The sequence below is a fragment of the Odontomachus brunneus genome, unplaced genomic scaffold, assembly GCF_010583005.1.
Source record: "Odontomachus brunneus isolate Ranch 3 - 2012 unplaced genomic scaffold, Obru_v1 Obru_scaffold_023, whole genome shotgun sequence".
Taxonomy (NCBI): Eukaryota; Metazoa; Arthropoda; class Insecta; order Hymenoptera; family Formicidae; genus Odontomachus; species Odontomachus brunneus.
This window is the reverse complement of record NW_022639473.1, coordinates 1,837,665-1,864,501: the sequence shown is the minus strand read 5'-3', so window position 1 is coordinate 1,864,501 and position 26,837 is coordinate 1,837,665. Positions and strand designations below refer to the sequence as shown.

The following is a 26,837-nucleotide window of genomic DNA, read 5'->3' as shown; positions in this document are numbered from 1 at the left end:
ATTCTGCAACAACGATACACACGAGTTGCGCGTAAATTCACATACGATTCTCTCTCGCTCGCTCATTTTCTCTCGCTCGCTCGCTCGCTTATATACATTTATCGCAAGTATGCAAGAAAATATCTCTCTGAATCATGAATAATTCAAGTTGTATCTTTGGATGTGGCCAAAAATAGATTTAACTAACGTGTCGCATAGGTGGGATCTAGATCGATCAAGGATAGTCAATTGTGTCGTCGATAGTCAAACGTGTCAATTGGTACGTTGATCGGACTGAAAATGATCGTCGTTGTTTCGTACACGACTCATTTTTACGAAACAGTTTCAAAAACAAAACGCGCGCGTTGGAAACAATTAGTAAGTCATTGAAGTTAATGTGCAATATCGTAATTGAACGTCATGATTAAAGACGATCATCCGATCGTATTGACTGATCCTTGTTCCAAATTATAGTATTGTACTCCTATATGATGCAGATGAATAACTTGCCCAAGATTACTCGATATGCACGTGCAAGAGCAATTTTTTTTTATCTTCTTTTCTTTCTCTATACTGTTCGATTGATACTGATTAGGTTAATTAGAACGTACTATCTATCACTCGCTATTACACGTAGGCAACTAAGTGTCCGTACCTGATGGCATTTTCCTGTGTATGTGCATGTGTGTGTGTGTCGTCCGTCAGTTCGAAAATAGAAAAATTAAGAGGACTTGTGCACCGCACATAGAGTTCACATTGTAAGTACTAATTGAAAATCCCATCAGGTATGCCGCTAATTTGTGCTGTATCGATTAAGTGTGTAACAAAGAAGTACCTTTTGCTTGAGACCTCAAAAAGTAGCAGCCCTATCACAGTGTGGCTCGGAGTGAAGGCGATTTTGTTTGTCCGTTTAAAAAAGATCAGAAGTACTTATAAAACAGACTCTATTTGCTTGATCTCCTTCTCGGGTGGCTCTAACGGTGACGGCGCGGTTTCTACTATTTCCGGTATGTCGTCCTCATTTTCCTCCTCGATATCTTCGTCAATCGGAGTCAATGTATCTAATATCACAGGTTGAGTCTGCAACAACGAGAGCACGTGTGAAAATTAATTAAAATGCAAATACCGAGTGCGACTGAATTCCTCTTGTGTAACGTACTTCCGGTGTAGTGCACCGTTTCATAAAAGGGGCCATGAAACTGGTAACAGTGCTCACGAAGAAGAAGAACCCTGCCATGAAGAACGGGATACTGTAACTTTGCGTCGCATCGTAAACAGCGCCCGCCAAAGGTGAACCTACTATTGCGGCAGCCCCTCTGAATAGAATTAACAGGCCAAAAGCATTCGTCAATTTGTCCAGTCCCAAAAGATCCACCAGAATAATCGATGTCAATGAGATGTATCCAGCTGAAATTGTAAGATCAGAAAATAATAACGTCCGACAATCACATTGGCAGACGAGGAACGGAATATTTCTGATTGAGCAGACAGCTCTAAATATTGGAAGGCTGGTGCACTTACATATTGCTATTCCGAAAAATATGCTCATGACGATGTAAGCGGCGTAACTATGGCAAAATGGCGTAGCGGCTACTGCAATCGTGGATATAATCAAGCAAATATTATTTAATAGTAAGGAATCAACTTGCGGAAAGTCCGCGACATATCCACAGGCCACACGACCTATCGTGTTCGTTATTCCTATGATAGATAGTAAAAATGACGCGGAATTGCTTTCGATCCCCTTGAAAAAAAAACAATGTTTTTCAGTATGCAACAATGGCATCACCACACAATAGTGGGAACTTGAGCATTAACTTACATCTAATGTCGCAGCATCCACCAGATATACAAAAGGAACATACAACCCAGCCATTCCAAACACGTTACTGATACCGATTAAAAGGAAAACTGGATCTTTCAGTAAGGACATATCCATCATCGTCGCTAGTGCCTCTTTAAATGATTCTGGTAATACCAAGCAAGGACACAAAGGTTCTGAAAAATAGACATTCATATTACCTCTTCCGGCATATTTCTGCAGTACGATTGATTAAATTGAATCGCAACGATATGCACTTACGTTGCGGTGCTTTCTCCACATCGACATCTTTCATATCACCGCGCACTGACTTAGGGAGAGAGATAACGCTTTGACGATAATTGGCGAGAGACTTCTGGCTTTGGTATTCTGGTAAATTCACTACGCTACCGCTGTAGAAAATATCCTTTCTCGACAAGGGACGGACCATCATTGGTTTTTCCTTTGGGATACTAGTTTTACTGGTAGTAAAGGTAATACTCTCACCATCCTGAAACGAATCGTGAAATTAAACACATTTCGCACAAGACGAAATGTCCGAATCGACAAATACGAAACTTACATCGACTTCAGCGTTATTGTTTCGCGACCCTAATACACTGCTGGTAGAGAGTCTCAAGTGCAGACTCTTTCGTATATCTCCGTTGGAATTGAGTGTCGTTCTGGAGTTCTTTATTGCACTAAGGCTAGGCTTGTAGCGCTCCCCGGTACTGGTCTTGCGGATTCTATCGAAGAACGGTACGGATCCGTTTTTAGGCAAACCTTGGACATGAGTCGTAAAAGCGGGTTGCGACGCGTTTCTGGGGATTACAGCCTTGTTAAATTCATTCTCAAGTTTCTCTGTGTCTTTAGTGTCTTTGGTTTCGTCGATATTCTTCTTGCTTCTTGATTTACTCGAGATATTTTTCAAGTCCATACTGCCACTATTGCTGGTCGCTCCGCTGGAGGAATGCTCTTGTACCTTCACTTCAGATATAGTGGGAAGGGTTGGCACCGTTGGAACTGGTGTTAAAGGAGTTCCTTTAATATTACGGGTATTCAATGAAGTACACCTTACCATTTCGATACTCGAAAAATGCACGTATTCGTAATTCATGACAGCGACATAAGTCCTATTCCTTTTAGATAATTTGATTTATAAAAAAAAAAGAAACTGTCGACAATTGAACTATGTGGCGATGACTTAGGTTACTCTCACGATCACAGAAACATGTTTGAACGGATACTTTACACTGAAGAGTCCCTTACCAGGCACTAATTGGTCTAGGTTGAAGCTGGAGTGAACACCGGGATCTATATTGATGGGCATCTTCATCCTTTTCTCCATGGAACCGTCAGGCAGTTGCACCATGAAATATGACCCACCGATGCTACCCCGTTCCATTTGAAATCTTTTCTCTTCAGCCATCCGTTGTAACAGTGGCTTAACGGAAGAAGCTTTGGGGTATTCCAATGGCCTCATCATCGCACCGAATACCTAAAAATCATCTGTTACAATTATCAAATATACGATGCAATCGTCGGTCAATCTGAAGTGTCACCCCTTGCGCGGTTGAAGCGACAAATAATGAGAGAGAAAGAGAGATCTCGCAGTTTACTTACTGCACAATTCAAAATAAGGCCAGCCAGAATTAGGTTTGCTCCTTTCCAGCTGTACGCTTCTAACAACATAGTAGCGAGAGGCGCGAATGCGAAAGTACCAAATCCAGATCCGCATACAGCGATACCAGTAGCTAAGGATCTCTTAGTCTCGAAGTAATAGCCTACGCAAACTACCGCGGGCAGATATATCAAACCGAATCCAATACCTGAAAGAAATGCGTAGAGAAATTTTATAAAGGACTTGTGAGCCGCGAAACCGAGCGATTGTCAATTATCGTAGATCACGCACCTCCCATAATGCCGTAAGTCACCATAAGCATATTTACACTGCTCGAAAACGTTGAAAGTACAAATGCGGCAGCGCCTAGGAAACTTCCCGCCATACACACTGCTCTACAGCCATATTTATTAGTTAAAGCGCTGACAACTGGACCTAAGGGGAGAAGAGCACAGGTAGAATTAACATGTCATTTAGCGTGTAATTCGACACTGCCAGAGAAGCTACTTTAATCATCCAATTAAACACTTCAACGTGTTTAATTGGAAAAAATTCAATATTAAATTTATCGAGCGCGCCGTTACTTATCAGGTCTTAAAACAGATGTAGTTTGCCAATGAAGACGCAATTCAATCTTCTTTCGTTAAGATAAAATGCACTTGAGAACCAATTAATAGATAAGCAAGATTTAATCACTTTTCAGAGTCAATATTGAAAGTCGACAGTTACATCATCACAGCGCATCTTGTATATTCGAAAAATCGCTGCAAATAACAATCGGTTGTAGTTGTTAATATCTCTTACCAGCACTAAGGTACATCCCAGAAAGTAACGAACCAACCCAAGCAGTCTTGCCTTTCCCTTCACCGAAGTACTTGACGAATTCACCCAGAAAGACACCAAAAGTATAGGCGATACCATCCACTATCATGTTACACATGAAAGATGCAAATACGACCACCCAACCATAGCCACCGTCCGGTGGGGGTGGTATGTCATGGTATTCGCATAACGAACCACCCTCGTCCTCGGGAGAAGCTTCATCAGCGCCTGGTCCATCGGTCCCGGTTAATCTCGTTTGTTCTTCCACAGAGTATTCGCTCTCCGTCTAGAAAAAGGTAGAGCAGAATTTTTCACAAATTCACGACGATTTCTCTCGTTTGTTAAACTATAATCAGGTCTTGTAAAATGGAAAGCTAATAAGAAAGAGAGAAAGATGAAGACTTTCATACTGGCGTTTTTCATCTTTGATTCATAATTTTATGAAATAATAACGTTCTCTTCTTCTCAGTGGCCACAACCGGTGCGAAATTTTGCGAATAGACGCACCTACGAAGCGCGCAAATCATTCGTCGCGATGTATGCACTTCGTGCCGTAATGATAATAAAGTACGGACAATTATGCAGCAACGCACACTTGCTTGAACCATGCATATTTCTTTCAACGATTTCGCAGGAAAACACCGGTAAACGCATATAATTGAGGACTATCTTGTAACTTCATGGCGCGGACGTGTTGCATTCGCCTTGAATGAAACTTGCTGTTCACCTTGAATGCGCCGAGAAAGAGTCTTCTTTCGTGTCGATGCACAAACAAGTACTTAATACTCTTTAATCACCGACTTAACGGAATGTAGTCGATTAGACTCTTTATCATTCGGATCATGCGCGAGCGCCAGTATATCTTTCCAGTGAATTGACTGTGAAATAGATACAAGTGATTTAAAATCTGTTAAGATTGATATTACCAATTCGACAAGATAAAGAATTATGTTTCTTTCAGTGGGAGTGCGATTATTTATACATGCAAACGTCGAGCCGAACGAATCGAGCGTATTTATTGATGCAATTCAAGTGCAACTGCGAATCCATCATTTTCAGCGATTTTTCGCAGATTTCCGAGAGGAAAAATAAATCCCCAAGCTCGCGTGTATCCGTCTTCCGGTTGTCAAACGCGGAAATATACTTTTCGACGAAATGTTCGAAAGAAACAGCATGTTAAAAATAGCGCGCGCGATTTTATTCAACAGGGACGGCACGCTCTGCATCGTTTGATTCTCGAAATAAAATTCTCTCGACTGTACTCGAAATAAGAGGAAATCCGAGAATTCGCTCGTGCGCAGAAAAGGAGAAAGAAAGGAGAAGATGAATAATCGTAACGGCGCGACAGGACGGACGATTTCGTTAAATCCGACGAGGACGAAACGCGTGTCGCGAAATTATCGCGATGGACGTAACGCGAGAACAACGCGTCCGCGCTATAGGATGATCTCATAATGCAAACGCGAGCATAGATATTAAATAGCTACTGTGACTTAATCAGTCCCTAAGGCTACGTCCGGCCAAGGTGATACGTTGTCTCGTACAGAACGTAACGCCGAGATAGAACCGATTAGCTGTTTTCAATTCAGGCCGCGTTTCTCGGACGCTTAGATTTATCGCCGGATAATGTGATTCATTACACAAGACAAATAAGATACTTTGAGATTTAATCGGCGATTCCTTCCAGCTAGATTTCTCCGCGCTGTTTCCACGCCCGTCATTTTCTGTACATTTTTAATCGTATACATTCGTCATTAATCTTCCGCCGGACAACTTTAATGTATAATATAATTCAAGAGATAAGTAATTTCACGTTTCAGACAGTTGATACACCGAATAATACGCTAAAATTATCCCTCGTTTGGTCCAATCGAACACAATCGTGTAGGGTCTCGACGAGGAAAAACAGCTTATTAATATCGAGATATTAATAACGTGGTAACCGAGAAGGGCAAATATCGAACCACGCCTACGCGATTAATCGACCATATCCCGCGGGTATTCCCGCCTTAATTACGAGTGTGTTAGGCTACGAAGACCGACAAGAGCAAATAATATTGGAATGCTAGTGTTCCAACAGTTGGAACAGATAAGCGCGTCGCGATTATTAATAGTGCACACAGAAAAGTATACATTGCATTCAAGTACTTGTAGTTACTTGTCTCAAGTATTTCGTATGTTTACATACCCACGAATCTATCACAAATTCATCATAAGCATCAAATTTACATTACCAGCTTTTCCTTGTAAAGAGAAATTCTTCTGATACATGATAATAAGTTTTCCTCAAATTTTTGATAAGTAAAGCTTAAGACTGTCATCGAGAAAAAATATCCTTCGTTGAAAACAAAAGAAATTTAAAAGAAGAAAAATATACTGAGTAATCGCTTTTTCTATCAGTAGAATAATATTTTTCTGTTTTTAAGTGACGTCAGCGAAATAACATGGTACTCATACAATCTTGTATTTTATGATAATAGTTTATGGAGGATAATTCAAGCGGAATTTCTAAAAATATGGGATACTGCGAGAGTCAGGGCATCTGATTTTTCGCTGTAGCCATGTGGAATCATGTCAAAAGCTAAAAAAAAAAGAAACCAATTTACTTCGACACCGCGATAATAAATCATGCACGATTTTTTGCTTTCGTAATTGAACGCGGCTGTAAGTGGAACCGGAAGGCTCGAATTTTAAACAAACCAATTGCGGAAATTCACTCTCGTCTCGCGTCCTACTTCTCAATCGTCAAAAAGGAAAGAAAGATATTCAGTCCGTTCGACGTAGCGCAAGTTGCATAAAACGACGATTTTTATATTCTTCCCGAAGGCGATCCTCCGCGCGATCGATCGGTGGACCACCGTTGCATCTTGTTTTCCCACCCTTTCACCCCGTTTCACGACAAGGCGCGAGATAAACGGTGTCATTACTGTGAATTTGGATCAACGACCTCGGCCGCGAAGACGAATTTAAATGCAGCGCGCGCGCGGGCGCGCTCACGACTCTGAGCCGAGCGGAAGGTCACAGCTGATCAGCTGATCGCCGTTGTCATTCCACGATCGCGCCATCCCACGACGGCAGACGCGAAGCTTGCCGCAGCCAGCTAGCTGACCAGCTACGACAACGACGTGCAACTCGCGATCTGATCGTATGGTCTTCAGCGTGCGGCATCGTTGCGAATCACACACACACACACACATGCAGATACGCATTCACGCGCCATTGCAACGCCGCGTGCTCGCGCGCGAAAACTCACGACGGCGGCATATCTCCGGCGCGCGAACGTCAGTCGAGCCGCTTCGCGACTGTCAAGGCTGAGTCACGTGTTGTCGCCTTCGCGAAACTACGCACACGCAGTACCACCACGCAAGCAACCGTACAAAAGCACAGTCTCAGAATTTTTGTTTCCTTGCAAGGTCAAACTCGCTTTATTGTGATGCCCCAGCCGCGTGCGAATTACCGGTACGAACCGCGCGATCGTGCAAAAAATCGATAGTTTTCTCATCGCGTGCCCTACCACATTTCCCAGTGCGACGTTAGCTCCAAGAAACGCGCTATTCATATTGCGAGATATCTCGAAATCTTTATTTCGGACTTCTGTTTCACCCAGAAAAACACCGGTCGCCGTTGTTTCCGGAGATACACACGCAGGGGACGAGATCGTCGACGCGCTCCAGTCGCGAAATTGAGTAGGGAGAACGAGTGAGAAGAGGAAGGGTGGAAGAAAGAAGAAAGGAAGAGGAAAACAGGACGACTGGACTGACGCTTAATCGAGAGGAATTGCGGAAGCAGCACGCCAGCCATCGACATGGTAAAACACTCCCTCGCACTCCATACAAACCCTACCGAGCTGATCTTGCGAACGCGACGCGAGCCGTACTGGCTGTACTGCGACTTGTTGAGCGACACGCGCGACATTCTACGACCGCCTTAAACCGTCAGTCACTCTTCTCTCTCTCTGGCACTCGTCCCTGCTGTGGTCTCTCCTTCTCCTCCTTCTCTGCCTCCTCCTTCTCCTCCTCCTCCTCTCCTCTTTGCACTCGTTTGTCCGTGCGTGCGTGCGTGCGTTCGTTCGTTCGTCGCACGTTCGCAATCGCAACCACGTTCTATTTTCGAGCGCGATGCGGCGCGCTCGACGCGACGCGACACGAGCGACTTCGACGTGCTCTCCTCGCACGAGAGCGACGCCTTTATCCCGCTCGTGTGGACGACGATTCTGTCAAACCGGACGCTGCGTCCGGTTACGCGCCCTTTCTCACTATCTGTCACTCTGTCCCTGCACCGTCTCCTCTTCCGTCCCGCCGATCACACCGCACGACGACGATCCTTCTCGTCGTAGTCCGCTGCCATGTCGACCCGCTGCACGCTCGACCACCGCACTGGCGCGCTCGCGTCGTCGGCACTCGCTTAGCGCACTGCCGTCGAGCGCAGCGCGCGGTGTGCCGGCACCCGGCAACTCCGGAGCAGCGGCCGGAGTAGTGGGAGAACGAGCCCTCGATCAAGGATCAAGGAGAGCACCCTGCAACGGGCCTTGCGAGAGGACGATCGCGGCCTCGATGCCTTCGGTGTTATGGTGTGCGCAATTATCTGCCGCCTCGTTGCAATTTCCCGCCGTTTTATCTCCAGAAATCGCTTTTTAATTCAATTTTATGTCTCCCTTTCGATGTATTGAACAAAGTTAATTTCCCGTCGTTTCAAGCGCTCTTTCCGCGATCTTGTTCTCATTGGAAATAATTCCAACGGGAATCAATCTTCGTGAATAATTAATCTTCGTTGAATTTCTCTTATTGGAGAATTTTTCTCAGATTTTTCTCCGCAAGGAGAATCCTTCATGGAGATCTTTCGTTGGCGACACCTCATTGGCGAAATCCTCATTGCACATAGACGACGTCCTCGAGTGTGACGATCCGCGAATGTGCAAATAATTGCGATTAAATTCTCGATACGAAGCCAACTTTACCTGTTGTTAGCGGAAAAGCGCGAATCGCAGTGTCTCGCGTCGACGCGCGCACGTGCGAAGTGACTCACGTGCCGCGGGCCGACAAAAGCTGTATGTGCACACAATCGCGCTCACGACGATCGCTTTGTCTAGCGGCTATCTCCCTCGTTATTTTCGCCTTCTGTTCACGTTTACGTGTAACATTGTTATTCTGCTGTTGCAGAGGATTCTACGTCCGACAGTGTCGAGTTCCCGAACTCCGTCAACGTCAGCGGAACCAATCGGCGCGATTGCAGACTTTCCACGATGAGAAACGCGTGCTGGCGTATGTATCCCACTGAACCTCGTCGTCTCCACCCTGACCGCACCCGGCGATAACTATCGATTCGATAACGTGTGCGAAGCGCGAACCCATGTGCTCGCGCGATGCAGCTGCAATGTAGATAAGCAGAGCCTTCTCTTTGATTGACAAACGGAGTACTGTTTGGCGGACCCCGATGCACCTTCTCGAAGCACCAGAAAACGGTGAGTACGATGAATACGATGTCAAAAGAATCGAAAATCAGTTCCCGCGGATGTCCTTCAAGGCGGATGATGACGCTCGTGTGTTCGATGACGTCAAGGAGTTATCACAGTGCGCTTGTGCGTTGCACGTTGTCCAGCGGTTCAGCCTTGCCGCGCACAACCTCCCCGCAGTTTCATCTTCGTAGCCGAGTCGATGAGGCAGGAGGGCCGAGTCGTATCCTCCTGGACTCTCGCGTGATCCCGATACATCGTCCTCGAGCTCCTGGCACGAGTCCTTCTCTCGCAGTTGATCTGGCGCGCACCTACGCGTTCCGGTCGCTCGCGGACGGACGCCGATAATCGTCCCGGTTGAATCGAGTCTCGGTGGTCTCTTCTCGCGCGACTAATCCAATCAGCCTCGACGGCCTCACGATGACAGTTTCTGCATTGTCAAGAACGACGCAGTGTCGGCGGCGCGGCCGTGGGAGCGCTATATCGAGGATATCCGCGACGTAGCGCGGCAGGTTCTATTTATATGCAAGAACACGGCGACTCCCGAAGCTCGTCGAACTTCCGCGAACAAAGCACGTCTCGACCCTGCTGCGTTCTTCACCACCCTCTGCGTCTCGTTCACCAAACCGAGCCTATACTCTTTTTTTATCTCTCCCACTTCTCCCCCCTCTCTCTCTCTCTCTCTCTCTCTCTCTCTCTCTCTCTCTCTCTTCGGTATAATGACGCGTATCGGGGAGGACGAGAGCGGAAAAGTGATCGACGATGACGCGCAGCAAACTGAGATCGCGGCCGGGATCAACGGGTCGATCTTGTGGAACGAGTCGCAGCGAACCTCGTGACGCCTGCCTCTACGCTGCTCTCCTTTCGAAGCACGATACTCCAGAAGGAAAGATACATTCAGATCGATGTCTCGAAGCGAGTCGAAGCGATTTTCGCGATGCACGCGCAGCGTTCTGTGTGTGAGTGTGCGTGTTGCTGCTTAGATCGCGAAGAAAATGAAGAAAGACTCTCATCGATGTAAAATCGAAGCAGTCAGTAGAGAAACAACTGATTAGAGCAAGTGCAGTCCGCGTGAATAATTGTTACGAGAACATCAGCTTCGTCTCGACTTTTACTCAACGTTATGATTGAGGGCATAATTTCCTTAATGGAGGTAACAAGATCAAATTGTGTTCACATCGGAGGAGAATAGCGCGTCGGCCTCGCAGACGCGAAAGAGCACATGGCCCTCGCGATCGACGCGGCACTGCTCACCTACGTGCACTGATGCATTCTCGCTACGCGTACGTACGCGTCCCCACTTGCGAATGAAATTGCGTGGCACGCGGTCGTGTCAAAGGACGGGCGCACGCGCTGCGTTTTCCAATGACGCGGCGCGTCATTCGTGCCGCATCTCAAGACGGGAGTTAGCCTCTTCGCTGGGGACCCCCCTCGACTCTTCGTCTCGTGGCCGCAGAATGAAATAAAACGCTCTCTAATAATCTCGGGAATAGTTTTGTTTGGGACGTGAGGATGATGAGAGTGAGAAAGAGCGAGAGAAAGAAAGAGAGGTAAAGAAACAGCGACGCGATCGAATGAGTCACGTTACAAGCTTATTTTCGAAGGAATAAAAACTCGCAGCGTGCGATTTTCGCTCTCATCAATCTGTGATTCACTGGAAATAATCGCGAAAACTGTCATCGTAATGAGACATCGGATAATAAAGCTTTATGATTATATTGCTTATAAAGAACATTGAACTGTCATAGATAAATGATTATAATTGGCAATGGTTAAATGATTAAAAATGATAATTTTAAATACTTCAATCAGTTTCTTTCTCTCTCTCTCTCTCTCTCTCTCTCTCTCTCTCTCTTTCAATCTCGAATCGAGCCAATGATGGAACTTACGACAAAACACTCGAGATGCTGCTCCGAATCATCGACCATCGCCGGTATCGCGGCACAAAGAAAATCTTTCTCGTCGGATTTTACGTCAACAAGTCACGTCGATGATACGCTTATTAGCCTCAAGTCTGTCGTACGATAACGTACGATTAACGCGGTATTAACGCTGTAAAACGAGCGCGAAAACAACGTCAAAAATTAGCGCGGACGCGCCGCAGCGAGCTACGGTCACGCGAACCACTGTGCGGCGCGCAGCGCGACGCTCGTGCTCGGGGCTCTGACGACGCTTATGAATTAATTAGATAATAACCAGCGACAATTAGAGCTGGAGGCACGGACGCATGAAAACACCATCTGCTTCTCATCTCCGCGGAAAAGTTTCCCAGCGAAGTCGCGCGACAGCGCGCCGGCCCGAACAAACGTGCGGGTGTATTCGCGACATTGCGAATCTGCAACGCGTCTCGGTTCGTGGCGTTTTGACGATCGCTCAAAATCCTCCATAAGAATTCATAAACATATACACGCAAAAAAAATTTCAGTTAGTGATTTCAGTTAGTGAACCAAATAGAAACCAACTGAAAATTAGGTGAAGATTATCAGAACTGATATCTCTGTTATGAAAACTAATATTTCTGTTGTCGCAACCGTAAATATTCGTCTGAAGATTCAACGATATTAAAACTCGGTTGAGATAACTGAAAACAATTGACTATACAGAAGTCTCATAAAGGAATTTTTCTATTCCTACAGCCGAGTTTTCGTCTGATCCCTGAGCAACCGAAAATTCAGTCAAAGATGGTCAATAGCTTAATAAAAGATAACTTAATAAAAAAAAGAAGAATCCGCGAAATTATAAATCACGTGGCGAGATTTTAACCTTTCATATAATAAATTAATATGATTCGATACAAATTTGTATAAAGTGAAATTAATTAACCATAAATTTGAATTCGTATGAATAAAATTGGCAACATAAAAAATAGAATCTCCTTGGCCTCGTATGATTTAAGAGTTTCCAAGATTCTTAACGAGAGAGTGCAGCTGCGAGTTTTTTTTCACATCAGGATAAATCATCACGATCGATTATTCAGGGCGAGCGATTTCGCAGTCATTCACTTATCGGCTTTGTAATTTGTTCGGGCAGTCACGGAGCTGATAAAAACACTGAAGTGGGCATTTCGAATGATAAACGAGCGATCGACCGTGCTATCTTCCTGCGCTGAGCTGTCGCCTTGATAAACTTCACGGCGCGAATTTCTAGCTTACGCATTATGTTTCGTCGTGGACGCATTAGAAACAACTGCGACGTACAGAACCGCGGCTCGTTCTGCCGAAAGAAAGAGCAACGTTCTTAGATACATTCGATGAGTCACATCGGGATTGTTTATGTATGCGCTCTAATTACTGTAACCTTACTGGATTGTACTACCGTCTTGATAACGTCAGTGCGCTTCCGCGCTACGTTCTCGACGTGAAGAATCGCGCAACTTGGATAGAACGATAGCGCGATGCGCTCGTGTGCAAATGTCATGAAGGGAGAAACTTTTTAAGGGAGAAGAGCAAAGAAACGATTTTTGCAAGGCCGCCAAGTGCTTCACATATTTTCCGCAAATTCGCTCCTATACCGAGACACTGTCGAAGTAACTCCTTTTTCTCAAGCAGAAAAAGCCGTTTGCCACGCGCGTGGAAGTTAATTTCTCGCCGCGAGTACATTGCCTTATATAATCGGAAACGTCATTCGTGAAATTATTGACGCGACAGGTGACTTAATCGGCGACAACTTATTGGAAATGCGTATGAAAACACCGCTATCTAATACTCGGCGGTTGAAAGGACAGCCATAATTTTGCGGCGCGTTCGACATCGATAGAGAACGATAACAAATATGAAAAAAACACTCAAGAGATAAGGAGCCTCGTACACAGAAAAGTAGATCTCGATCCGGGTTGTCACGAGTGCGTTGTAAAACACTTGATAAAAGCTCGAGCTCACGAACAGGGAAATGGTAGCAAACTTTTCCGCCGAGGCGGTTGCCGAATCGCCAACTTCGCGCTTCTGCGGCCACGAGAACTGTCGCGATTTCGTAGCTGAGAGCTCTTTGGTTATATCTGGTGGCGTATAAATACGCCACAATATTCCGGCTTGGACTAAGGAAAAAAGAAAGAGAAACAAAAGTGCGGCGAAATTACTTGCGCGTGCGGAAACGATGCAGCGTATCGTCTCGTCCGGCACACAATATCATGTTTTGTCGCTGCCGCGGTGTCGCATTATCAATTTCCTCGCCCAGCGGCTCACAACCCACTTTCACTCGCACATTTCGCGACTACCTCGTCCGTGTCGCGTGCATTTTGTCGTTCGTATCCGCTGGAGTGTCATCGCCGAGCGAGGAATACACGTGGCTTTGTGCACATCGTGATAACTAGATCTTGATCGACAGATGTCTATTTCTCGCTCTATTTCCTGGTTGTATCATACGCGTTACTCTCGTGCTTTTCTTTCAACCGCTTAGCCCGCAATCGCTCTCGAAATCGAAAATTCGCAGTCAGTAGTTGAATATATTAGCGATATTATATCAGTGAATTGCTTCGCGAAACGTCAAGTCACTGTAAAAGCAAAAATACAATAGCGAGTATGCGCGACGGTAATGAAGTTCCATTCGAACTTTCATAACGTTTGTCGCGTCGTTGAAATATTTCACGCGGCGCGCTAGATAATTGCAACGAATAATGAGAGAATAATTGTCCGTAATTTTTTCTCGATTGTTGTCAATAAATTTTAAAATCATCCCTTTGTTATTTTTTCTCTCCAAATATGAAGGAAAATTGAAATTCCATGCACAGAGAGGAAGAGGAACGTTCCCAGAGGGAACGAGGAAGAGAAAGAGAGAGAGAGAAGGGAGTCCGTGAAACAGTTTTATGTTTGATGTGAATTTCCGTAGCTGTAACAAAATTTTGCGAGAAAAGGGAAATTGGATTACGCCCACAGAGCAATCGCTCTGTCGGTTCGCTATCGAATCGATTCGAATTCCTGCGTCGTCGCGGCAGCGCGAGATCGTTCGGGAACAGATCGACCACGTGGGACCTCGTTCGTCACAAGGATCACACCCTTCGTGAAAATGGGATATTTCGCGAAACCCGAACTTGGACGCAATCACTTTGCTCTTCAGTAGACACCGAGTCGAGCGAATCTGTCATTGTCGTTTACTGCAAACGCTAATGACACTTAAACGATTATAGTATTGACGGATATTGTTGCAGCTGTGATACATAGAATGCCGCTATTGCTACAGTATTCCCTTTATTACGTTAATGACATTCGCATCTCAGCCGTGCGACTTCGAAGCCGGCTCTCGCAATCTCGAGTCCGATTTGTCGATGACGAATCTAACGTGTTATTTAGGCACGCTTGCGCGATTATGTAATGTAATTTAAAAACTCCGACGATTACGTAACGTTATTTAAAAAGCGCTTGCAGTTACATAATGTCGTTTGACAAACGCTCGCGATTATTTCAACGCAAACGATATCAAATGTACTCGCGACGCGAAAATTGACGTGAAAGCTCGCACCCTTCGTGGACACTTGACGATCGTGCATCTCGACCTTGCACTTACCTTATTTTTCGGCGGCATCGCGGTGCAGAAGGGGACGAAGCGGCGATAGACGGCACTCGCTCAGCTGGAGGCGAATACACCCTCGCGCGCGTGCGACGATGACGAGCAAACGGGAGGAACGAGACGAAACGAGACGGACAGGGCGAGGTATGTTGAGGTGAGGTGAGGACCAGACGAACGAGCGCGGGAACGAGAAGGTGCGGAGCACCTTCCCTGTGACCCTGTGACCCGGCGGAGCACGTCGGGGACTCCCAGGCGTATCGGCGCGAAACGCGAGCGATCCGCGGCGAAATGAGCGGCTGCTCAAACATCGGTCGATTTAATCGCATGTCGCGGACGAGGAGACGGCACGTCCATCCGTTTCCCCACTCTAGGGGAACCCGCATCTCGCCGCGCGTTTTGCTCTACGTGCGTACACGTACCCCCCGGTACGTATGCCGTCTTCTCCCCCTCGACGTCGCGGCGCGTTTTCCGCCGCCCTATCGTCCTGCCGCCTTCCCACTGCACCCACAATCTCAGTCGCCCATCGTCTGTTCCCCGCCCTGTCGCTTCGCCTCGTCGACGAACATACCGCCGCATTACTCATGAGTATTCGCGAGCGTGGCGAACAAAGCCGGCAAGCCGTCGCAGCTGAGTACAAAGTTCCGCGGCCCGCGCGATATACAATTTCTCGAGTGCGCGAGTACGCGCGATATCGACGATTTCTCTCTCTTTAATTCTTTCGTAGCGACGGAGGTGGGGACTGCGATCACGTCGCGCCGATACCGGCGATTATCTGATAGCGACGCGTCAACAGTCGCGTAATAGTCGCGCTCTGCGACATATGAAAGTTCGGCGCGATGAAACATATGTATAACATCTACATATATAAGGTATACCACACAAAGAACTTTATTTGCGTGGATTTTTCCGGCTAAATGCGAGATTTGAGATTACGTGGACTTTTAACATTGAGAATTGAGTGACGTCCGATTACGTCTTTCTCAAGGAAAACTCGATAGAAAATTTACGATGTGGTTTGTCATCCGGGAATAATGTGACGTAAGAGTGATCGGGAGAATAACGGCAATCATCGACGCAATTATTTTAAGGGGATGATGGAAATTTCTCGCGGCGATAAAAAACGAGAAGATAATCGCGAGCTTTGCTTTATGACCTTTATCGATGCGTCGCGCGACCCATTTGAGGCTCGATATTATTTCTATGATTGTCATTATCAAGCATTGTGAATATTATAATTTTTTCTAACATGGTAAGTGCCATGTTAACCACGATAGCATTATCTTAATGATATTGCCACAGCTTTACGCATTTACAAGAATCAAATGATCTCACCGACATCGTTGACATTTCCTCGCGAGAGACGTAGATGCACATTTCCGTGTAAAATATATTCACTTCGCGTCTCGATCCAATCCGCAAACGTCATCTACATTATTTTTACCATACTGGACATTTTTGAACGACGAAAGAAGAAAAAAAATTCAGCAAGAGAATCGTATATCCAGTCAGATCGATGGGTTCTCAGGCGACCCCTCGTCATCTTTCTCAAACGCGACATGTACGGTTACAGACGGTTGCGAACAGCTATGGTAATAAAAAGGGGTAGCGTTGAAGGGTTAAAGACCTAGGCGGGATGCCCTTCGTCGATCCGCCGCGTCCGGTCAGCCCGGTTTAGAGCGGGAGAAATAAGGGGAAGCGAAGAAGCATAATGCCATACGAGCAACACTTACAACACTATTCGCTACCGTCTTCGGATGGATCTGCAGGCCGTCGTCGTCGCCGATCTGCTCGCCGATCTGTTCGCGGCTGCTGGCCGGTCCCATCTCTCAGCGGCGCAACGTCCGTCCGGCTTCGACGCGTCGACCAGCTCGACCGACCGAGCCCTCGGACGATCGACACAACAACCCGGGTCGCGGCACAGCCCTCACGACGCCCCCATTGGCGCCAGCCCGATCGGGATCGGGATCGCGGAAGTCACGGTAGCTGTTCGATGGCAGCTTCCTCGGCTACGTCTACGTCCATTTGCGAGAAAGCCCGCGATTTCCTGCCTTCTCGTAGCGCTCCTCGTGTTCTGTTCCTTGACGCCTCCTGCTTACCGTTGTACTCCGTGTATTCGCGACGACGGTACGCCACTTGCTTGCTCGGATAACTTTATTCCGAGCTGAACACGCGAAGAATTAGATCCTGTTGTCTGCTCTGCAATCAGCTCTTCCGGTTTGACGACGAGTTTCAGTCAAAAGTGACGGTGGACAATCGATTCCGCGAGTTCACCGTAGTGCTCTCTTCTTCCGTGCTTGTGCCTTCTCGTTTCCCGATTAGGTTTGTCGTACGCAGACGAGCTTGGAAGGGTTCAAGCTTGACGTTCAAACGTGGAATTGAACTCTGGCTTGGAAGTTTCAGTGATCTCGACGAGTTAGTTCTTGTTGCATTACGTTATTCTTTACCGTCGTCGTGAAAACTCGAAGTGGACACCGGTGACCTCTTCGTCACTATTTCCACGACGACCTCCGAAGGAGGTATCTGGGGCAACATCGAGTCGATACAGCTCGGTAACCTGCTTGCGCTGACTTGGACGACAGTGTGAAACATATGACCACCGATCGTCTTCCTGATATCCTCGTATTTCCGTCACTTCGTTTCTCGCAGAACGACTTTCCGATTACCGTATCTCCTCTCTGTCTTGCTTTCCTCACATAAGTTTTCCACGAATATCGCTCGCAAATATCGCGCGCGGCTTGACAATTGCTCAAGACTTATGTCAGGTTGCGACACCACCGGCGCGGATTCGACGAGAAACTTTTCCTCAGGTCCTCAGGTCACTGGTTCACCGGTGCCCTCCTGTGCGGTTATCTCACGGTGATCGATCGCGCAGCTTACCCCGATGTTCTCCGATGTGTTAGAGTCGCGCGACCGCTACCAAGCGTTGGTACCGACCGCGACGTTCCGACGATGACGACTACGATGACGGGGACGATGTCGCGCACACCCACCTGGTTCCCGAGATAACTACACCGCGAAACTTTGGCGCAGGAGGCGAAGGTTGATGACGCTCGAGAAGGATCCCGCGGCGCTCGAGGAAGTAGAGCCGGGAACGCGTGTCGCCGCCGGTTTCAACTCGATACGCCGGGGAAAAGGGACGAAGAGAGAGATCCTCCTCGCCGGAGAGAAAAGTTTCTCTCCCGCCGCGGGTGGGTAGCGCCGCGGCGCCCCGGGATCAATAAAACGACCGCCCGGCCGTCGCCTTCCCTAGGTCCTGCCTGCCTGCTCGCTGAGGTCTCTTCCGTAAGCTGCTTTTGCGCGACGCCGGACGCAGAGACGTCCCGACGCGTGCGCCTGCCACCGCCGCTCTACGCGCCGATCCCTGGACGCGACAACGACGCGGAACGGCGCCGCGCTGCGCTCCGACGCGAACTCCAAGTGCCGCGCGCACGCTCGCTCGCGTGCGGGACTCGCGCCGGGTCGATACTCGACACCGCGGCCAGGAGCGTCGAGACAGGGAAATTCGCGAAAAACGCGTTCGCGGAATTCGCTTTTAAATCCTTCAGCTGAGTGACAGGCACGAACGTAGACTGGAGTACGTTGCTCGAGGATGGCCGCTGCAAACAGAAGAGAATACACGCATCCTCCGCTGAAATTTGAAGAAGAGAAAACTTTTAATGGCAGAGACAAAAAGGAACGATAAAGAGGAAGAACAGAAGGACGATGATTATGGCATGACATGTTGCTCAAAAGATACAAGGAGGATCAAGAATAGCAGATGTGAACTGATAGAGATAGATAACATTGAATTCTTAGTTGACTTACGTCAATGGAAATGTGCAGTGACGGTGATGTTGTCCGAAAAGAGCGCGCGTTTCATCCAAGTTCGTGACATTCAGTATTAGAGGCTGCGCACTGCTCCGCTAAGTTAGACGTAGGATTCTCGTTATTCTGGATACACTCCTGCATATACTACTTGCCGCATAATCGTATACATTGCAGAGAAATTAGAAGTGTTAGTTTCCTCGGAAATCAGCTGTGTAGAGCGAGAGCGAAAGCGAGAGAGAGAGAGAGAGAGAGAGAGAGAGAGAGAGAGAGAGAGAGAGAGAGAAGGAGGGAGAGGGAGACGCTTGTTATATAGAAATATCTATTAAAAGGTATAACACGTCTCGTTCCATTCTCAGTTTGCTGCAAAAGGAACGATATTTTTAGTTACTCGTTCCCTCATACATTTTTAACAAATACACTTTTGTGATATTTGTGCGCCGTTTAAAAAGATTTACATTTTAAATATAAATCTACATATAAAAGGATATCTACAATATCTGTGGGTAGAGGTTGACATAAGATATTTAAATTACGGTAATTGCGTGCGATTGTATCGCGAGGTATTATCGAACATCTATGGAAGCGCACGCAAACTTTTATTTGGAACGGCCGGTCATTACCTCGATATAACCGCTGGGTCAGTGCAACTGACGTATCTCGCTTACCCTCATGAATAATTTGTTACGAAAAATAACTCGAAAAATCTCGAATACACTAATTGTTAAACTGATAAATTCAGGACGCAGCGGTAGATCGCAACTGCTGTTGCAAATGTAACAATATTCAGTCCCAGATTTGTTAACGATACAATACAATTTGTCGTTGTCGATTAATCAAATGACTTGTTCTCTCATCTCACTGTTGCAGCGTGATTTATTCATCATCGTTGGTATATGAATACCACCAGAATAATAACTCTTATAATATCGACTGGACTATACTTGCACTATATCCTGCACGATTGCTTTCATTTTATTCCTACTCTTTGCAGATCGATAGTCGACAACCCTCAGTGCTAGCCACGAACATGTGTTCCAAGGATAGTCCGTAGTCTGGCAATATTCTATTATTGTCTGCCATGATAGCGAAGTGAAACTTGCCTAAAAGTTCAGCGCAGAGTAGGGCACTGAATAGCGCTAACATTTGATGTAATCTCTCAGATATTTGTGTAAAATCGAATCGAGACTAGACCGGAATATAAGAAAAAATCACACGCACTTATGTCGTTTGTACAGAAACTCGAGAGAAATATTTAAATAGCATTAATACATATATTGTTTTCATGTCTCAAAACGTATGACGCGTTCGTGAGGAATGCTTTCAAATTTATCACACGTCTTGAGACGTCACTTTGCAATTTTTTTCACAGTTTCGTAAGTGTTTAATAACTTGTTTCGCGATATTGCTTAGATTGCTACGCTTCGAGGACACCATGAGTTCAATCATATCGATCGGAATGGCTGCGGTGAGATCTTGAATGTATTTCGGCTCCGTGAGATCGTAAGTGATGGACTGCAGAACGCGAAGACAAAGCAGTTGTGTTTCTTCCATGGATGATTTATCTCTTAGACAATGACTCAATGGGTCTCCCACTCGTGATGCCAGTAGGTATTGCAAGCCTGTCTTGTTCATACTTACATTATACAGCACCATTAGTATCAATCTGTAATGCAATTGCGCTTGAGACATTCTCGATGCACGCAAGGTGTACGTATCATGTAAGATTTCGTATCAAAGAAGTCGTGAAAACTTTTTTCTGAAATAATTGCGAACAGAAATGATCGAAAAAATATGACGGAAAAATTAGTTAAATTGCAAAGTGCATGTACCTTTTCAAAGGCGACGACCCGGAACTTGGTGGTAATTCGGGAATCAGTTTAATTATTTCCAGCACGAATTCCTTGCCGCTAGAATTCGTAATTAAAAATTCACGACCCTCCGGGCTCGCGGATAAGTTGGTGACGATGCCGAGGAGTCCTATTATAAACTTGTACTCAACGTTGCTGGTTGGGGGAAGTGACGTTTTGTAAGTGTTAACAAACGCGCTGAAAGTTCCGTACACTATCGACAAGAATTCTTCTAGTTTGCTCTGTAGCTGTGAAACCGCGACACGCAGTTAAAACAACTCAATAACTATATAGTATATTATAATATACTATTATAGTATATTATAGTATATTATAGTATATTAGTATTATTATTATAGTATATTATAGTATATTATAATATACTATAAAAGTATCATATTTCTTGTGTGTTATTTTACATAGAAAAAATTTCAAAATATGTGTTGCGCTCTTTTGTTTGATGTTTTCATTGTACTCACGGTCGATAACCAGGCATCGATTGTTTGTGGAAATCTAGAAGCACGCCATGTCAAGTTACCTAACACAGCACCGAGAGTTGCGCAATAGATACTTTGGCTTAATACCTGAGGAAAAATAAAAAGGCACATAAAGTAGTTAAGAAATAGCTTTTAAGTAATAGTCTTTTACAAAACAGATAAGACAGAAATATTGCACTATGTCGACACTTGTTTCGTCGCATTACAACACAACTTCGGAATAATCCATAATATGCGAAAGTAAAGTTGAAAAAAAACGTGAAAAATTCGTATCATAGAATACAACAATGAAACAATCATGTCAAGATTAATATAAAAACGGGATAATAAAATTTTACTTGATCTTTTAAATGTCTTATCTCTTCGTACGCGGTTTCCTTCTCCGTCGTCAAGCGTTCAACTTCAGCGCTCAGCTTCTCGCATTTCGACTCCAAAGCTATCAGTTCTTTCGCGTTATCTGTATGAATTAAAGTAACGTTTAAATTTTGTTAATTGCAAGTTAATCCGCCGTCATTCACACTCCACTTTTAACAGATTTACTCATACGGCGTGTATTTTACGCTTCGTGTGATAAGTAATAGCGAATTAAAATAAGAAATTTGTTATAAAACACCTTAACCTTTTGAAACGCTAACGGACGACGTTGAAAATTTATTGAAAAACGTGTGGATTTTATTTTCATTTGTCTCCTCACTGTGAAATCCACGTCGGAAATTGTTAGTCGCGAGGATATTCGGTAAGTCGCTTATGAATTCATGGAGATTACGCTCGCTGGAGCTTAAGATTGCCTCCAGGGAATTCTGAAATCACGAGACAGGGCAACTTGAGATTACGAAATACATTTACGCTAAGGGTTTAAGTATTATAATTTTACAAAATACGCACGAAAAGCTCGTGGTCATTTGCGAAATTGAGATGATCCATGTATGCTTCCGTCCTCGCGTGACTAAACAAGAACTGCAATGAACTCGGTGGATGCAAACGCTTTTCAAATTTATCGCAAAATTCCGCTGCGATATGACAAATGCCTTCTCGATTATGCTTTACGACTTTAATTCGGTGTCTCTAACCTGTATGTTTGTGTAATTGTTAATTAAATTTATCCTCGTGTTTTACATCGATCTTATATATATCACAATAATATCAATCATTAGGAATTTTTTACATAATAATATGCATTGTCGTCAATATTAAGAGTAGTTTCTAAATATAAATACGTATACGTATATATATCAGGTTTGGAATACCGTGTGAAACGCTGCTGAACGTAAGGTATGCAGGAACGTCTCACCATAACGCAATTTCCGTTTATTGCGATAAGATAAGGCGCGTTCGGGCCGGATATTTACTGCGACGTGCACAATGTTATACACACATCGCATTACAATGCATCCAAGAGGAATTGAACGGTCTCCGCCATGAGCGCGCTGTGTGGCGCGAAGTTTGCGCGAGAGACCGCTACCGTAACGATAGATCGACTTCCCGCGTGGTTTCTGTCGGATGCTTTTCGGAACACGCGCGGCGTGCCATCGCGCGCGCATCGCCATCCCCCGTTTAGTGTTATGATGCGCCAGAACGATATTGAGTGTAACCTCGCGACTTGTGGTAGTTTTATTATTTTTCGAGCTGCGTGGAGATCTCTGCGGAGTAAAGCCGGTCGCGGACCGGAATCGCACAGAACGTAAGTCGCACGGCGAATTATATTCCGAGCGAGATACAGTCGCGTTTAATTCACGATCGAGGCGCGACGAGTGTGCTGCGCGACGTCTCACTGCTCCGTTAACCTTGCTCGATGTACTTTTTCGATTATTGTTCGATGTACAATACGAACAGGCAGAATTTTATGATCGAAACGATATATGAGCTAATCGAATCAGCATATCGATTTTAAGCTGATTCTCAGGATACCGTGTTTCACAGGTGTGTCTATAATGATGTTTACCGAGGGTGAAGAGGTGATTGCCAAGTACCCAAATACTTCTGAATATCATAAAGGAAAGGTCCTCAACATCAGAGGTGATCAGTACAAGATACGATTCGACACAGGTGTCGAACATACAGTTAACCAGATGGACATAAAGGTAATTGTTGGTGTGCTAGATAGAAATTAATGCTGTTCAAAATTATATATCTGACAAGATCATAGAATGAATTAAAAGTGTTGAGATAGTTTATTTTTATCATTCATTATAATATATACATTATAATGTTTTGCTCTTATTTTTCAAGCGTGAAAGAACAGCAAGGACTCCGACCAGAACAAGCAGCAGAATAGCTAGGAAGAGTCCTATGAGATATTCTCCTAGCAGGAGATCTCCGAGTAGACGATCACCTGCTAGACAGTCACAGACTAAGAAAATATCTGTTCGTAGTACACGTCTTGCAAAGGTGTCTCTGTCACGTATAGATGTCGAAAGTGGTGAGTATATTATTTTTTGCTGTCTGCTTGTTAGATATATCAGGACATATGTGTATACAAGTTTCTCTTCATTCAGATAATATAAACAGTTATAAAGAAGAAGGTAAAGTGAGAGCAAACGATGAAAGCCCAACTGAAACCATGCCTCTGCAGAAACGTTTAAATGAGATCAACATGTTGACACGTAGATCGACTCGAATGTCGAGCATATCCAAAATTGAGAAGGAATATATACCAATTGTATTGGTCAGAGATGTTGACCGAGCTGCTTCGCTTCCAATAGAGAAAAAGAGCTATTTATTTGATTACCCTCTGGCTGAAAGAGGAAGAGGATATTCTATGCAGCGAGATAAAGTAATTGTCCTTTCACATATAATGTATTGTCAATGTTAGATTTGTTTTTTGTTAATTTTGTGCGCAATATTCTATTTACGATATAACAGCTAATGGGGTGTAATAATAATCAGTTTCAGGATCCAACAAAATTCATTCAGGAGAGTGAAAAACCGGTGGTGACCTCGATACCGGTGAACCGCGAGAAAGGAATAATTAGAATCGATCAACCACAAGAATGGGGTGGTTGGATCGGAACTTCGCTTCTTCTATTTTTATTGCCGTTATCTATAATTCTGCCGCAATTTCTATGCTCGAAGGGACGAGGCCAATCTTATCTCGTGCAACTTTCCACCGACTGGAGATCTTACATAAATTGGCGCGGTTTTTTAACTTACTTTGTATACTTAATAGCATTGGCTTGCGTCTCGATTGTACCGATTGGAAAGAACGTGGACGGACAACAAAGTAAAATCGGAAAATTGCAATATCGTGTAAATGGTACATAAGTTTAATATTGTGTGTGGTTCACTTTTAATTATACTTATTTCTAGTTTTAACATTTTCTCGGATATTTTTTCAGGATTTATAAGTGCTATATTGGCAGTATCACTACTTGGTTTATGTGTATATAAGGATGTTCCACTCACTGATTACATTTTGAACAATTCCGTTCAATTGACAATCAGTGGTTGGCTTGTCGGAACAATTTTAGCGCTGGGACTATATGTCAAGGCAGAGAGAGCTCCGATAGCTAATTTGAATATATACGCGTCAACCAACAGTAAAATATACAACTTTTGGCAAGGCAAAGAGGTCAATCCACGAATTGGGATTTTGGACATTAAACTGCTGTTGATACGAGCTTCTCTCATAGGCACGGTAATTATTTTGTGTTCAATTCTCGTCGTAAGCAAACTCAATACGAAAATTTTCGATACGATTATTTATATATATATATATTTTTTTTTACAGTTAATCGTGAACATAGCAGTTGCCATTAAAGCTATTGGTGACGTAAAAAATCCAAAGATTGAACAACTCGACCTACCTACATTGTTAGCGAGCTCCTTGCACTTTTTCTATATCTTAGATGGCTTGATATATGAAGCCACTATCTTTACATCCTTTGCGGTAATGTACGAGGGAACTGGATACATGACATGCGTTAGCCACTTACTATATCCGTTCTTGCCAACTCTTACGACAAGATTCATGTTGTATCACAAGTGAGTATATCTGTTATACATGTGCACATATTTATTATGATAAATCCCGACAAATTTAATTTATATTTCACGCATTTCCTTTAATTGCTATTTCACGTATTTCCAGGTCAAAATTTAATTATTACATGGGCATATTCGTTTTGATCTTCATAGTGGGGTACATGCTATACAGAATTAGTAACTCACGGAAGGATGAGTTTAGAAAAAATCCTGTTTCGCCCACAGTGCCTTGTAAGTAAAAAAATCAATAATCATTATATCATCTTTTCTAAGCAAGATAAATTAATATATTTCTATGGGATTTGTGCAGACTTGGAAACTATTCCGACGTCGCGTGGAAAGAAACTTATGCTGTCCGGTTTGTGGGGTTACGTTAGACACCCGAATTATTTAGGTGACATTATGATGCAATGGTCCTTTACAGGTGTCAGTTTGGCTACTGACGTTCTACCTTACTACGCTGCTATTTGTTGTGTGTTAACGTTAGCTTATAGGGCAATTAGAGACAACAGACGTTGTCAGGCGCGTTACGGATACGCATGGGAGGAATATTGTACTCGCGTAAAGTACATGATCTTAAAGGGCGTATTTTAAAGAAATGACAGCGCAATATTTTTAAGCACCAAATTTCATATCATAAAGAAATACTGCGATGCTCATTGTATCTTATAGGAATCTCAAATTATATACTTCGTAATATTTTTACATTATGAGATTATAATAGTATTAGAATAATATAGTATATTTTTAATTCTACAATACTATCTATATAAATTGTATAATTCTCTATATAAAATTGTATAATTCTCTATATAAAATTGAACAAAATTGAGAACAAAAACCAAAAGTATTTTGTTGATATCGAGAAGTTTTGTTAGAATTAAGTTTATATATTAAGATTTTTGGACGACAATAGAGAAACGTATGAAATACGTTGCTGAATATTTTAATGAAATGATTGAATGTTTATTATATTATGTAACATTTATATATAAATATAGTGTTTAAAACGTGCCTGTAATATGAAAGAAGAGCACTGAAATGTGAAAATACAAATTAATTAAGGAATTTTATACTTTTGTACATTAAATACGTGTATGTACAATTATTACGAAATTACGAAAAGCGACTTCCCCTTAGATAATATGGTTTATTAATAAAATATATTAGCGCCTATTCTCGTGTCTATTGTGTATTCTAACTCTGCAGTGTATTTTAAATATAAAAGACGAAAATAATGAGATGGACAATTTAATTAACAGTAGTAATACAATTGATATTTGTACACACTTATTTTTTATTAAACTGCTCGTATGTATGTACATGTACATCTACTTACTATAAAAACAATTTCCGATAAAGTGAGTTATTAAAAATGTGTTCAATTGTTTGTCTGTAATGTAATCCTCACGAACTGAAGTGTAACATATCGTTACATACTTCGTTGATAAGATGGTCTTCTTTGTTACACGAATTTCTATCTAATAATTCGCTTCTTTCTAAAGAAGTAATATTTTTCAAATTGTAT

The 26,837-nt window shown here is 44.0% G+C and overlaps 3 protein-coding genes across 9 annotated transcripts; 1 reads left to right on the top strand and 2 right to left on the bottom strand.

Moving 5' to 3' along the window:
• On the bottom strand, positions 1 to 18,429 carry LOC116842261 (monocarboxylate transporter 3). Of its 5 annotated transcripts, none has more exons than XM_032811191.1 (11): positions 16,908 to 18,429; positions 4,206 to 4,509; positions 3,693 to 3,836; positions 3,404 to 3,609; positions 3,050 to 3,278; positions 2,364 to 2,803; positions 2,063 to 2,291; positions 1,802 to 1,977; positions 1,501 to 1,723; positions 1,139 to 1,386; positions 1 to 1,059 (listed from the first exon to the last, which is right to left on the bottom strand). In XM_032811191.1, exons 1-11 carry the CDS (start codon positions 16,998 to 17,000, stop codon positions 910 to 912), a joined length of 2,442 nt encoding a protein of 813 aa, XP_032667082.1. In that variant the 5' UTR covers positions 17,001 to 18,429; the 3' UTR covers positions 1 to 909. The 5 variants fall into 5 exon arrangements, with proteins under 5 accessions (XP_032667082.1, XP_032667081.1, XP_032667086.1 ...); XM_032811190.1 differs by having other exon boundaries at positions 2,364 to 2,821; positions 16,908 to 17,000; XM_032811195.1 differs by lacking the exon at positions 16,908 to 18,429 and adding an exon at positions 15,175 to 15,504 and having other exon boundaries at positions 910 to 1,059; positions 2,364 to 2,821.
• LOC116842264 (delta(14)-sterol reductase TM7SF2) lies at positions 9,572 to 26,564 on the top strand. 3 transcript variants are annotated; one of them, XM_032811204.1, is made up of 9 exons: positions 9,572 to 9,684; positions 23,249 to 23,409; positions 23,558 to 23,747; positions 23,824 to 24,101; positions 24,215 to 24,581; positions 24,664 to 24,962; positions 25,056 to 25,309; positions 25,416 to 25,540; positions 25,620 to 26,564. In XM_032811204.1, exons 1-9 carry the CDS (start codon positions 9,657 to 9,659, stop codon positions 25,901 to 25,903), a joined length of 1,986 nt encoding a protein of 661 aa, XP_032667095.1. In that variant the 5' UTR covers positions 9,572 to 9,656; the 3' UTR covers positions 25,904 to 26,564. The 3 variants fall into 3 exon arrangements, with proteins under 3 accessions (XP_032667095.1, XP_032667097.1, XP_032667096.1); XM_032811206.1 differs by lacking the exon at positions 9,572 to 9,684 and adding an exon at positions 20,444 to 20,588; XM_032811205.1 differs by lacking the exon at positions 9,572 to 9,684 and adding an exon at positions 22,859 to 23,009.
• Positions 19,307 to 22,727, bottom strand: LOC116842269 (heat shock factor 2-binding protein-like). The gene is made up of 7 exons (XM_032811221.1): positions 22,576 to 22,727; positions 22,214 to 22,398; positions 21,948 to 22,128; positions 21,667 to 21,785; positions 21,311 to 21,415; positions 20,814 to 21,079; positions 19,307 to 20,647 (listed from the first exon to the last, which is right to left on the bottom strand). The coding sequence occupies exons 2-7, from the start codon at positions 22,250 to 22,252 to the stop codon at positions 20,314 to 20,316; spliced, it is 1,044 nt and encodes a 347-aa protein (XP_032667112.1). The 5' UTR covers positions 22,253 to 22,398; positions 22,576 to 22,727; the 3' UTR covers positions 19,307 to 20,313.
• Positions 26,565 to 26,837: the final 273 nt, after the last annotated feature.